At 43.1% G+C, this 13,305-nt stretch overlaps 2 protein-coding genes across 2 annotated transcripts; one reads left to right on the top strand and one right to left on the bottom strand.

Annotated features, from left to right (window-relative positions):
* Positions 1 to 824: 824 nt before the first annotated feature.
* Positions 825 to 4,568, bottom strand: LOC106638185 (beta-1,4-glucuronyltransferase 1). The gene is made up of 5 exons (XM_014351252.2): positions 4,321 to 4,568; positions 3,350 to 3,659; positions 2,874 to 3,283; positions 2,542 to 2,746; positions 825 to 2,467 (listed from the first exon to the last, which is right to left on the bottom strand). Exons 1-5 carry the CDS (start codon positions 4,566 to 4,568, stop codon positions 2,249 to 2,251), a joined length of 1,392 nt encoding a protein of 463 aa, XP_014206738.2. The 3' UTR covers positions 825 to 2,248.
* Positions 4,569 to 6,972: 2,404 nt separating this feature from the next.
* On the top strand, positions 6,973 to 13,235 carry LOC106638336 (uncharacterized). Its single transcript, XM_014351449.3, has 7 exons — positions 6,973 to 7,228; positions 10,132 to 10,559; positions 10,985 to 11,070; positions 11,401 to 11,691; positions 11,780 to 12,109; positions 12,172 to 12,408; positions 12,471 to 13,235. Exons 2-7 carry the CDS (start codon positions 10,216 to 10,218, stop codon positions 12,725 to 12,727), a joined length of 1,545 nt encoding a protein of 514 aa, XP_014206935.2. The 5' UTR covers positions 6,973 to 7,228; positions 10,132 to 10,215; the 3' UTR covers positions 12,728 to 13,235.
* Positions 13,236 to 13,305: the final 70 nt, after the last annotated feature.

Below are 13,305 nucleotides of genomic sequence, written 5' to 3'. Positions count from 1 at the left end.
GACAAGTATTCCAACCATTTGTATGAGATTACCGTTTCGGATAAAAAAACTTGATAAATGCAGCTTACGAAAATGTTAAATGCTATCATTGTTAATTACTTTTGATTAATTTTAAAGGCATCGAATATTTTGTAAGAACTCGCTGACAAACTGTCAGTCACTTTCACGCGACAGAGTTTTCCTTTCAACTGTACTGGGAAGCAAAAGCAACATAGCGTATAGCCCCTCACTCACGTAAGTGCACATTTTTTCCCATACACCTGATTACAGGTACTGAACAAACTAATTGTTTACCACAGCCTGGGTAAATAATTACGGTTTGTTAAAAATGCAATACGCCCGGGAAACCGTGAAAGTCATGTGTTTTACAAACACGCGCTAAGGTATACTTTGAACTAAAAATAGTAAAGATGAAAAAGTAAACTTTAAGGAGGACGTGAACAGTTATTTTTTGATTTGTGTTTCTTTGAATTTTGGTTTCATCTCTTAGATTATAAAATGCATTTTGTATTTAAGAAACACTTTCTTATAATGTTAAAAAATAAATTCTTGGTATTATTTAGTTTTAGGAAAACGGTAGTATCGGTTAAGTAAAACTTCATTTTTTGCCACAATTTAATCACTTATCAGTTAATTATGTGTCCATCAATATTGTTTAAAATAAAAACAGAAAAGATTACATTTAAAATTTGTTTGAATTTCAGGAGAAGGTTAACATGTAGGGTAAAAATGTAAAAGAGAAAAAAATAATATTTATTAAATTCAATATACTTACAAACTACATAAAACTTCTCATAAATATAGATATACTCTACAGGCTCGAACTGTCGATAGTCTTCTACATAATATGTCGCTTTAATTGTCAGTGTCAATGACATTTCTGAATCGTTAATTCGTTGTTTACAATAGTAATGATAATATTTCGTTTGACCACAGCTGGTGCGCTTCATTGACTTTTAATTATATATTTTCATACTAAAATACAGTTCCTACAAAAGTATTTAATATAACGTAGTAAATTTACTTTATCAGCGATTGTTATCGAAATATGTTTTTTACAGTGAAGCAATGATGTAATGCTATTACCATTCAGCTTGAATAACAGTAATCGACCGTGTTATCTGTTATTGGTTATCGCAACATCAATTACCATCTTATTTAACTATATTAGGCCACAAGAATAGCCGTATAGTAATACATCATAGATAAAATACATCGATAACGATCGCCAATAGTCTATTAATCTATTATCAATGTGCTATCGGTTTATTATCAATTTATCTATTTGTGGCTCTCGTAGAATCACTTACCGTCTAAGTTAAATGTATTCAGTATAGTTATTTTTTGTACTCAATAAATTACGCTTATTGATATGAATAATTTTTGCTCAATAACATAATTTTCATGTTATCAATTATGTTTCTAATGAAGCGCAGTAGTTGCTAAGAGAATATTTAATATGTGTAGATTTTCAAGGTATTCTATAAAATTAAAAAAACAATTACTATGTATACTTATATCGTAGTTACTTGTTCACTCTCAATAAGTCTATTTGTAGGATCGAAATACAAAAAGTTCTAATAAAAAAGGTCTAAGTTCAAAAACTTGGAAAATTCACGTGTGCGACATAATTTATTACCTGGAAAGAACCTGTTTATATACTTACGTTTGTACACCTATGCAGGAAGTCAAACACAGGCTGAGCCTTTTGAGGTGAGTCTTGTCTACATGTGTGTACGTACAGCCTCAACAAAAAAATCATAAAAGTCCCGAAATATTTGTTGGCATCATCTTTACTACTACAACAATATCATCATTAAAATTTGAAACGTCATTTTTACCTGAAATTTTATGCTATGAGACAAAATTTTGTCCTTAACAAACACTTGACTGGTAAGGTACGGAATTGACTACAACCGTATTACTTTGCACAAAACTAAGATATTGTGAATTCCTAAAACTATTCGAATAAAATGACAAATTGGTAGGTAAAGAATTATCTCCTGTAAGAGTTCCTAACAAATCGCCACAATATACTTATTACACAGTTGAAAAAAAGAAGAAAAACAAAGAACCCTCTTTCATATCACAATGTAATCATTACCATCTACAAAATACCCTACAGCGCACAACCATACGTGGCAATAATGTATATAACAATTAGTATTGTCAGCTTCGTGTCGTTACTCCTTTCCTTTGTATTCTCTCGCTCGCAATACAACGAATTACCTCGTCAAAATAACAACCTTCACGACTTGCACCTATTGTTGACAGGATACCTCTTGAGAAGCCGCCGCGTGATCCTCTGGTAGATACGAGCGTTCCGTCTCTCGTGGGCTCGTTGTCGCTCGTCGACGCGCGGCTGCTGTCCGTCAACAAATGGCTTGCGTTTGATTCCCGGAGTGTGCACCAAGAACGCACCGTCGAGGATTATTAGTCGATAATTCATTAGGCACATCTCGAACATCTGCGATTGAGGCATGTAAGTATAGCTGCTCCGATACTCAAGCCGAGATAACGCTTGGATTATTATTATTATACCTGAGTCATTTTGTCCTGGCGACCCTCCCACGTCATGTCCTCGGCGTAGAAGGGGTCGTGCTTTGTTCCGATGAAAATGGGCTCCCACCTGTTGTTCGGGTACTCCCTTCTGGTGATGATCAGCGGCCTCACCTTACCCGGATCCGGTCTCAGTATCCACCTGGTCTCGATCCCCGGAAATCTCTGGCAGTGCGGACAAAGGAACCTTAAACCAAAACGCGTGCACACTCACACCTCTGCCGCATCAACACAATCTTAATATTAGCCATTGGAAAAGTCTTTTTTTCCAAAAAGAGGAGTTCAGAGGCAATCTACACACACCCAAAATGTACCTGTGAAAATAGACGGCGTTTCCAGTTCTGAGCGCGACAAGGAGCTGCTTCTTGTTGACGGGCGGGGCGAGCCTGGCCTCGATCTCGAAAACCGGCAGCACAAAGGCTATGGCCCTCTTGGGGGTCCTGCCCTTGAGCATCGCCGCGAACTGCGAGGCCAAATGTTCGCTCGGCAGGAGCTCGATGTCCGACACGAGGACGCGCTGCGTCGGCGCCAGGGACCGGGCCACGTTGCGCGCCACGTTTATCGGGTACAGGAGACCCAATCGGTGGCGATCGGTACTGTTGGCCGTCTTGCGCTGAAGATCGGCAGCTCCGCAGCTCCGATCGGGCGAGGCCGGATCTGCTGCAGATGGAGGGGCCTCGAGGCTCGGCGGCTCGTTGCGCGGGAAGATGAAGTGGACGGAGACCTTTTCGAAGATAATCCAATATGTGTACATGTAGGTATATAATTATGCGGGCGAGTTAGCGTATACCTTGGACATGGCCGGCTCGCAGTGGCAGGCGAGGTCGAGCAGCCGGACGGCGAGGCCGAGGTCGTGGCCGGGTACGAAGACGGACAGGGAGAGGGGGCCCTCCCAGCGTTTGGCGAGCTCGACGATGCTGTACACCTGATCGGCCGTGGCGTGGCTGCAGAGCGTGACCAGTGGGAGATCGGCAGCGTTTTGCGACCCGCGGATGACGAACGGGAGGACGCCGTTTGGGCCGCCCGTTGGTCCTGCCTCGGGACTGGCGATCAGCTGGTAGTCCAGGTAGACCAGGCTCTCGGGAAGCTCGTACTGCCACCTGTTTGCACATAGATCACGTGCCATTTATACCTATTTGTCACCATTTCTCGTCAAATGATCATTATCGAAGATTGCGGTTTAATTAAAAATAAAAGCTTTTTTTACATTGTACTTCTAATAATCTATATATACTCCGAGTTGACGTATTGTGGTAAATGAAGCAATCGCGACTCGGTTTGAAATCTTGTCAACTTTGATGTTGTTGTCCTTTTCATTCGAGCAAAGATGTATGTACCTACTACTGGAGATGATGCATTTTTATACAGTTTAAAATACGAATCAATGAAGAATCTATTGATCGGAAGACCTAAAACTTTTGAGGGCTTGGGAGGAGAAGCAGGTAACGAAATAATAGCGGTCAAGTAAACATTTTTGTGGCTCCGAATGAAAAAACATCACGTTGATACATGCCACCTAACAGGCACTAAATCGATTAGTTTGTCCAGGCACGCAACAGCAGTAAATAATAAATTTAGCAAGGGTGTGAGCACACTCCCGAATGAGGGAAAAAAAAAAAGAAAAATCAAACGCCAAAAAGTCCACTCCTATCTTCACCGGGATCTTCTCGCGTGGGCAAAACCACCCCTTGCGTCCTATACATACATACGATACCGTCACCGCAACTCCCCCTCCTCCCTCAAAGCTTGCACGCGTATTACCTGCAGTACGACACGTTGGCGGGTTGACGCTCGGCCATGTACGCTCCAACGAAGGCCGGCGTCGACTGCGCGAGCCTGCGATCCACCCGTGCCCCGGTGGCAGAGTCCCCATCCCTGCCAATGGCCGGGCCGTTGATGAGGGCGAGCGAGGGCTCGACGTAGCCGCGCCCGAGGAGCAGCAGCCTGATGGCCAAGGGCAGCCAGCAGGCGCACAGGCCCAGCCCGGCGTACCTGCGCCATCGGCGCATCTGCGGGTAACTGTGAGCGGGGGCGAGCGTGGCTGATACGACGCGTACAGCCGAGCGGCTCGTGCCGCACTACGCTACTGCTTGCTCTGTTTTTTTTTGTTTTCTTCTTCTTTTTTTTTTTTTCATTTCGTATCCGTGTGCGCGGGTGTGCCGTGCGCTGTGGTGGGTGCGCGCGACCAAAGTATACAGTGAACGGGGTTGGATTGAGCTTTGCTCTCCCTCCGAGAGGGTGTGTGTGTGTGTGTGTGCCGCTGGAGAGGGATTTTTTTAATTCGATATGGGTGTTACTTTAGAATCGAACGTACGGCATTTGTTGGTTTATTACGATGATTATTATTGATTTTAACAGTGCGTCTTTTGGATAAAAAGAGCATCAATTCAATTAATAAAAAATAAAATAAAAAATAAAAAATAAAAATAGTGTTTGAGATTAAAGAGTCGTTGCATACAGTCGAGGTATAGGCGAGAAGTGGAAAATTAATCTGGCGCCGCTTGAGACTTTGTTGGATCGATGGGGCTTTGGGGCCGTCTCTGTATTACCATACCGTCCTGTACACGTACTCGCGGCACTGAGTGAGCTCTTTTTCTGCCTCACGTACTACTTTGACGCTTTTACTCTTACGTAACTTGGATAGTCCCCCAGCCCCCACTCACCCCTTTTTCTTTTCTCCCTCGATGTACGCTTTTCGGTGATCCGTGGGACGTTTTTTGTCGCGAGCGATTTATTGTTCTTGATTGTTGTTGACGCTTGAGTCAAAACACTTTTGTTTCTCGTAACTAGTAACGATATGTTGAAAATTACAATTTTTGTTTGATATTTTCCATAAAAAAAACAAAAATAGAGAAGTTTGGCAAACATTTTTTTAATCCTGTGCAAACGTAACATCAGCGGGTATAAGGAAGTTTGTATACATACTGTGTATGTACCGTGTACTGTGTAGGAAACAAACAGATAAATGAAGGAAATTTTTTTATTTTTTACCTGTGCAGTTCACTTAAAATACTAAAAAAAAAAAAAAATAATAATAATAATAATAATAATAATGATAATAATAATAATAATAATAATAATAATAATAATAATAATAATAATAATAATAATAATAATAATGGTAAAAAGCATTGGCTTCCAAAAAATAACTACAAATGTTTTCATCTTAAAAATAACGGTTGGTAAAAAAGGGGTTACTTTACAATGGTTTTGCGAGTTTAAAACAATTTTCGTAGTTTAGGACTTTAGGATAACATTGTCAGGATAAAAAGAAAGTCATTTTCAAAAAATTTTAACTCTTGTGTTTAAAAGTTCAGAACAAAATGTTAATTTATTTATGTACCTGATGGACAAATTTTTGCGCTTTTTTTGTTTACCTTTTTTGCGTTGCAGAGCTGTTTTTATGACATTTTTAGTAACTCCAACGATTTACATCGCTCAATTAACACCTGAGAAAAAAGTGTACTGTTTAAGGTAATTGACAACTTATATTTAGCTCCGATAAAACTAAACCTGTGTAAGGCACTACAATCGAACAGTCCTATACTTACAAAAGAAATTGTGAATCGTAAAGCGGTAGCTTTCAACGTCAATCACATGCAAATCCTTTTAAAAGCACATTGGGTAAGTATATGTAGATGAAATTACTCGAAAAGTCGTACAGTAATTTGATTGCTCAATCGAGTATTGAATCGACGTCGTACTCCAAAGTTTCGTTAAGGACGTTGTCATCGTCTTCCAATATCGTATTCTGTGCTACTTGCTTCATCACTCGAGAAATCATAAATTATACTTCAATCATCAAATTGAGTGCAGGGTAAAAATAAAAAACAATATTTCTTAAATGATCACGCCATCAGAGTATCTCTTTACAATCTACCTTCACGAGTTTACTCATGAAACCTGTAAATTACGACTCTCCTCTTCCTTCCATACCTATAACTCACTAAAAAAAAAAAAAAAAAAAAAAAAAGAAGAAAAAAACAAAGACCTACATATATACGTGGATACCTCACGAGAGCAAAAAAAAGCCGAACGCAGGGGTAGGGGGTGTGAGCTGTCTTTACACCCGTCGGACAAGCACAGCGCGCCAAAAACTAAAGCTCGGCTCTCTCGGGGCGCACGGGCGTGTAAACGATAATTGCGTGCTTATATATCGCCAAGGTGGAACTGAGGAGGAGCCAAGCGAGGGAGGTAAGGGGGAGGATCGACGCTTCTGGCTTTGGATGAGTTGTTTCATCAAAGGCGGCGCGCCTCGCCTAAAATTAAGTTCGCGCGTCGCCCTCGCAGGTGTGTGCTCGTCTGGCGAGGCGCTCGATCGCGCGCGCAGTTTCAGTCGGAGAAGCGAACGAATGAGTTGCATATGGGTTTTTTCCCTCCTCCCCCCCCCCTCTCCCGACATGTTTTGGAAAAATTTGGTTTTCGAATCGTGATTATTGAGTGCGGTTTTGTGGAACAGTTGGAGTTTCGGGTCGCTTTGTAAAAACCGATGCCGCGCGAGTCGATGACAATATGTGTGCTGACACCCATCTTTTTTTGCAAAATCGTTAATAAAACATTTTGCAACTGTCCATAATTTACATTTTTAAGTTAACACGAGCATATGTGAAAGACAAGGGGTGCAAAGTGTTTTCAGGAAAATCCATTTTTTTTCCTTGGGAAGCAGTTGGTAGGTATTGGCTTCATTTTTACGATTGAAAAAGTGTCGTGCTCAATAAAAAAATTAATAAATTTCTACCGTTAAAATATACTCGCATCATGTTCAGCGCGGGTGATATTCGTCACGTACAACAGTGATGCGAGGGTACCTTCATTATTGTAAAATTTACTTGGTAAATTAAACAACCACATCTTGTTTTTCCTTTGAAAATGTTCGAGCTCCCGATAGCTTTTTAAGAACAAAAATCACGAGCTGACTATGATACTTGAATAGGTATAATCGAAGAGCATCGAACTCGCAATCCTATATGATCCGGTGTTCAGGTTCCGGTCCCGTTGGGCCTCTGAATGAATAGCTTCCCGCGGACGCTCTGTCAATTACAAACAGACATAGTCACTTTATCGTTAACTACATGCATGAACAAGTTTTGACAAGTATAGTTGAAGATAAGATTTTAATTGTTTAATATTGTTTGTTTTTTCGATAAAAATAATTTGTCCCTTAACAGTTGACAGTAAATTTTTTATACTCCCGATCGACTGTGCTCTTTTTTTTTTTTTTTTTTTTAAAAGCAGAAAAACTAAAACAAACTAGCCTTCGCATTCAATAATTTTCAATAATTCATTCGCGTATATATTTCAACCGCAGCTCATGAACGTTCCCAACACTACGCGCGGCTCGATTGGATCTGCAATTTAAACTATAGCTTTGGTCTTTTTTTTTTCCTATGCAAAAAGATTATCATTAACATTCTTTATAAAAATAGAGGTGCGATAGGGGTAGAAAAACTTTCATTTATTATTCGCAGCTCACTTTTCGTGTCTATCAACTTTTTTTTTTTTAAATAAAAATCAAAGAGTCGACACTGACATCTTTTCGAATTAAAAAAAAAAAAGTTGTGATTACACAAATAGATAAGTAGTGAAAATATGACACTTTTGAACTAGTGAAAATTTAACTGTGCAAAAATATCCGTGTATATTTTTTAGCATACTTGATGAAGCGTAATAAATGTCCCATTTGACCATTGTGGTATTTTTTAAAATTGTTATTTCATGGGATGACTTTAAATCACAAAAAATCACGTAAGAGGATCGATTGTACACTAGGCAACATAAAACACATTGGAGCAGTTATAACGCACACTTTTTGGCTTGAATAAAAAAAAAAAAAAAAAAAAAAAAAATGAGGACGGATGAAGTATAGAAAAATCTCATAGTCGCAGTTGTCGGAAAAGCCGATCGAATCGTTGCAGGACAGAGTAAACACATACACACACCCGCGGGCTCTACACAGACACGCGTAAGAAAGAAGAGGAGCATAACGATCAAAGACGGGGTATACATGAAAAGTAGGTATAGAGTAAATATAAGCGTAACGCGGCCACGTGGTGCAAGGTGTACAGGGTATATGCACAAGCTCAGCGCCAAGTCTAGCCGAGGTGCGCTCGTCAGTGTCGCTAAAGCTGGCGTCTTCGAGAAATGAGCAAAGCCCCACGATTTCCACACGCGACAACAATGACGTTCACCTGAATCGGCCCCTACCCCTTCAAGGGGCATATACTATCGTTGACACTCGCGTGTACATTCAAGTGAGATTTGTTCATTTCGGATATTCTGTGCGGGTTTTTCCATGATTTTTTCGTGCTGACCGACCGGCAAGATGATACGAATCACGGAGAAGACGATGGACTCCCCGAATAGCGTCAGTATATGTACATATTGTTTTTTTATACTCCACGATTGGCCACGCAAGCGATCGCGGCCTCATACCCTCGAACAAAAAAAAAATGACTTTTTGTCTCGTCGCGCGTACACGGGGAGCCACACGTTAATGTAAGCCGAGCGTATACAACGCGATCGTTAGTTTTTGCACGGAAAAATGTATTATATCGATCGATCGCCGCGTGTGTTGCTCGGGAACCTTGACTGTCACACGGGATGGGAGCGGGCTGTGTGTTTATGTATGCTATAAGAAGTTCCATTGTCGCGTCGAACAAAGGAAGGTGTATGCATGACATTATACGCGCATGTACACGTGGCAAGTTGTCCGAGCCCTTCTTGTGTAATGTTTGAAGGAGTGAAAAAGCACGGGTTTTCGATGGGTGTATAATTATGGGCACGGGTGCGCCGATTCGAGAAAACAAGTAGCGAAGGTCGCTTTTTCGTCAGACCGGGTATAGTTTGCTTTTTTTTTTTTTTTTTTTTTTTTTTTTTGTTGCGTAAAAAAAATGGAGCTTCGATTGCCGATCGAGTGAATAATTTACCAGGCGACAGGATAAAATCTGATCGGGCCGCGTGCGAGCCAGTACAAATGTTTGTAGTGTAGCGTGTAAACATGTACCCCATGTACGCACAGGGTAAATCTTTCACTCGATGAATAATAACGAAGATGTGCCTCTGTTTTTTGTGACTTGGGGAGGCTCGCGTGTCCAACCCTTTGACAAATGAAGGGGGAAGAGGATAAAAAAAAAAAAAAAATCGGGTCCGACACGTTGTTGGAATAACTAGGTCGTTATGTATATCAAAGGGTAGCCTGTTTTTTTTTTTTTTTTTGTTGGTACCTCATATATTTTTATAGTGAAAAATATTTCACTGTACAAATAATACAATATATCAATGTATAATGTTCTCATGTAGTATGAGAACACTTGAAACGGTCAATTTAGCAAAAGCATTATTGTTGTTATTAAAGTACCACAAATCTAAAAGCCCTTGAACACACACCCCACACCGATGCATTTGAATAAAAAAAAACGTTAACCTAGATGTGTTCTTATCGATTAATGCTTGCTAATTTATAAGCATCCCGAGCAACTTTTCCAACCCCCCCCCCCCAACCGATGTGCTACATATAGGTATATTTATTGTCAACTCACGAAACGACCGATTGTCCTTTGTCCCGGAAAAAAGTGGCTGTCGATCGAGGTGACGCTGAACGAGGCCGGTCGTTGTGAGCATGGCCGGGCACTGAGAGAGTCCTCGGGGCGCGGCGTGATGGAGGTGCCGCGCTTCCCGGCGCCGCCGCTGCGCTCGATATCCCTGGACGTGTCCGAGCTCCCGGCGAGCCGGCGAGCGCCGGGGTGCAGCGAGCTGTTGGCGGCGGCGGCGCGCCGGAGAGCCAGATCGGCCAGTTGGCTGGTGGCGCGGAGCAAGCAACACCTCGTGGTGCCGGCTGGCTCGCGTCGCCGCGTCCGGCCGGTCTTTGCGAGCACGACGACCCCGGGCCGGGCCCAGTTCGCTGCCGAGCTGAGGATGGGCGATGGCCCCAAGGAGAGCCCCAACGGCTGGAGAGAGTCCGACGAGGAGGACAAAGACGAACCACCGAGGAGCTACGAGAGGTGCGTGTTTTTTCCCTCTCGCTGATATTTTTCACTCGCGGACGCTCGATGCTAAGTGTACAATTGTTCATTCCACGTTTGGTTGGCCAAAACAAAAAAAAAAAAAACGGTCTCACGTCGTGATCGTTCAACTGTCCGCGCAAGTATAGCGGTTGATCGACACCTGTTAGCGGCAATTATACCAACTCTCTAAGTACAATACGCGGACAGGTGAGAGCGCGAGCTGTAACAATTGGCTGTATAGGGATCGCGCAAAGCAATACTTGATAAACAACTTAGCAGCGATGTTGGTTGTTTTTTGTCACTAGCTTTTCGATGGACTTTAAAGAAACAAAAAACATCGAGCGCCCTCGCACTAAATCGGTATCACTTGCGTACTGCTACCATAAGCAAAAGGGAAAAAAAAAACTAATCTGTCGATACAGGGAAGACAAAACGCCGACGAGAACGAGGGAGGAGAAGCGGGCGACCGAGGAACCCGAGGACGTCATCTGCTACGCCACTGCCGAAGGTGATGTGGATCCCTATACTTTTCCTCACCATCTCGCACCTGTTGCACATCGTTTATATATTAAGCGTAAAACGAAACAATGCCAAGAGCACGTAAGCCTCGACGCGCACACACGTTAACGCGCCGATCGATTCGATCGTTGGGCTAAAACTGCACACTCCTGGCCTTGCGCGCCTTACTATAATATAATATGGTGTAATAAGTATATCGGGTATTGGGATGAAAAATGCTCTCAGCTCAGTGAGGGGCTGATTGTATATTATTTTTTTAATGAAACATATTTATTGCGTTTCCTTAAAAACGTGCTTCCCGATGGCCACGGCACCACAGTCGGGGATGAAAAACAACTGGACGACAATCCAAGGCCCCGAGCACCGATGGCGCAAAAGCTCTCGCCCCTTCCCCCCCGCTCGTCCGAGGAGGACAGGAGTTTGGGCGCGCCGGCGGCACCCAAGCGGCAAAAATCCTCGGGCAAGGACGCCTCCATGCAAACGCACAACTTGGTCCTGTACAGGCTCAGGATATTCCCGACCCTGAAGGACAAGGCCTACGAGGGCAGAGAGTCGTTCTTTATCTGCCGGTGCCTTCGCTTTCTCTGCAGGCTCGCCCTCTGCCAGTTTGGTGAGTTACTTGTTTTACATATACTTTTGATGGATGAACAGGTATGTGCGCGTGATTGTCTTTCAATGATGCAACAATGTACAATTAGGCCTGGCGTGGCTGCTGACGATGTGGGCGGTGCTGGGGGCGTCCGCGTTCTACGTGACGGAAGGGCCGCGCGAGCGCCAACAGGTGGTCGAGCTGAAGCACATGCAGCGCGACTTGGCCGTCAATTTGGCCACGGAGTTGCGGCAGTTGAAGGCCGACGACAAGGAGACGGAGCCCATGTGGAGTCACAAGATACGGCAGTACGTGGCCAGGCACGAGAAGATGCTCCTGATGGCCGTGAGCTCGGGGTACGGCGAGGGAGGCGAGAGCGGACAACTCTGGACATATCCCGGTTGCGTGCTCTTTGCCATCTCCGTGCTGACGACTCTCGGTGAGTTCAACTGGCTGCCGTTGCTGTTCTTCCTGGAATTTTCTTTTCTCTTCTATCCCAAGGTTTCGGTGCTCCAGTGCCGCGGACGAGCGCGGGACGCACGGTGACCGTCTTGTTCGGCTTCATCGGCATACCCGCGCACTTTCTCCTCGTCCTGAACATCGGGCTCATGCTCGCGGTGCGCCTCAAGAGGTACGGCATACTCAGGAGCTACAGGGAGGAGTGCCAGAGCGATCCGTTGGTCTACGATTACCTGCCGATGCCTACGTGGGTCAAAGTCACGCCGTTTCTCGGCCTGGGTGAGCATTGTTCAATCAATCAAAAGAGACAGATGGAGTCACCGAGACCTCCGTTTTTGTAGGTGCCTACTACACTCTGGGCATCATAGGCTTCGGTTTCGCGCGCCTGAAGCCCGTGGCGGACTCTTTGCTGTTTCCTTTGGATTTCACCAGTGGCGGTGGCCTCTCCACCATAGCCGGCCACGTGCGCGTCCTCTACGGCTTGTACCTCGAAGGCGCTGTCACACTGGCCGCCTTTGCCGTGGCCGTGCTCAAGGTCTCCGCGACCCAGAGCCTTACGAACGTTGGGCTCAGGTACGGACTGCTCATACCCGCTTGAAGGAGATGCTCGAGGAGTTTTCTCGGTGTCAACGAATCTTTTACATTTCTAGCTGTAGGCTTGGTAGAAAGCGTCGGTTTAATCTCACGGCTTTGAAAAAAAAAAAATGAAAATAAAAAATAAAGTGTTTTCAACAAAACGTTTGTCACGACATATTTAGGACACCGTTGAAAGTGCCGTCACATCGATGGCATGTACATTGTGTATGTATATATTTTTTTGTAAAACCAACAAAACGTGGACGTCGATGTGATTGGTGTGTACATAATACATGAATACGTGTTTCATGAAGGGTTTTTCTTTCGAGCATATAATTATGTTGAACAAAACTTTTTATTTTTCTGTGTACGTGATCACACATTTCGTAAAACACTTGGATGATAATGTGAGTATTTGTGTAATCGAAAAAAAAACACATTCCACCAAAAATTCAAGTGCAAGTAATCTCTGTAAAATAGTTTTTTATAGGAAATAAGTGATTGTAAAAGAATAAAGAGAAGAGAACTCTTGCAAACTGTGTTTCTTTATTTTATTTTTTTTTTTTTTATTGTATTTTTTTTTTTTTGTTTTGTTCATTC

Source organism: Copidosoma floridanum, unplaced genomic scaffold, assembly GCF_036245765.1.
Source record: "Copidosoma floridanum isolate Cflo_tuat_1 unplaced genomic scaffold, Cflo_Japanese_pri ptg000007l, whole genome shotgun sequence".
Taxonomy (NCBI): domain Eukaryota; kingdom Metazoa; phylum Arthropoda; class Insecta; order Hymenoptera; family Encyrtidae; genus Copidosoma; species Copidosoma floridanum.
The sequence above is the reverse complement of the archived record's forward strand: the minus strand, read 5'-3'. Positions and strand labels throughout refer to the sequence as shown.

What these genes read in the sequence shown, in the direction of transcription:
- LOC106638185 (XM_014351252.2), bottom strand. Translation starts at nt 4,568, where the DNA reads ATGCGCCGATGGCGCAGGTACGCCGGGCTGGGCCTGTGCGCCTGCTGG. An exon ending in GCCAACGTGTCGTACTGCAG is followed by an intron (nt 3,660 to 4,320) that starts GTAATACGCGTG and finishes ATGTGCAAACAG; the next exon opens with GTGGCAGTACGAGCTTCCCG. An exon ending in GCCAGGACAAAATGACTCAG is followed by an intron (nt 2,468 to 2,541) that starts GTATAATAATAA and finishes CCTCAATCGCAG; the next exon opens with ATGTTCGAGATGTGCCTAAT.
- LOC106638336 (XM_014351449.3), top strand. Translation starts at nt 10,216, where the DNA reads ATGGAGGTGCCGCGCTTCCCGGCGCCGCCGCTGCGCTCGATATCCCTG. An exon ending in GCTCGCCCTCTGCCAGTTTG is followed by an intron (nt 11,692 to 11,779) that starts GTGAGTTACTTG and finishes ATGTACAATTAG; the next exon opens with GCCTGGCGTGGCTGCTGACG. An exon ending in CACGCCGTTTCTCGGCCTGG is followed by an intron (nt 12,409 to 12,470) that starts GTGAGCATTGTT and finishes CCGTTTTTGTAG; the next exon opens with GTGCCTACTACACTCTGGGC.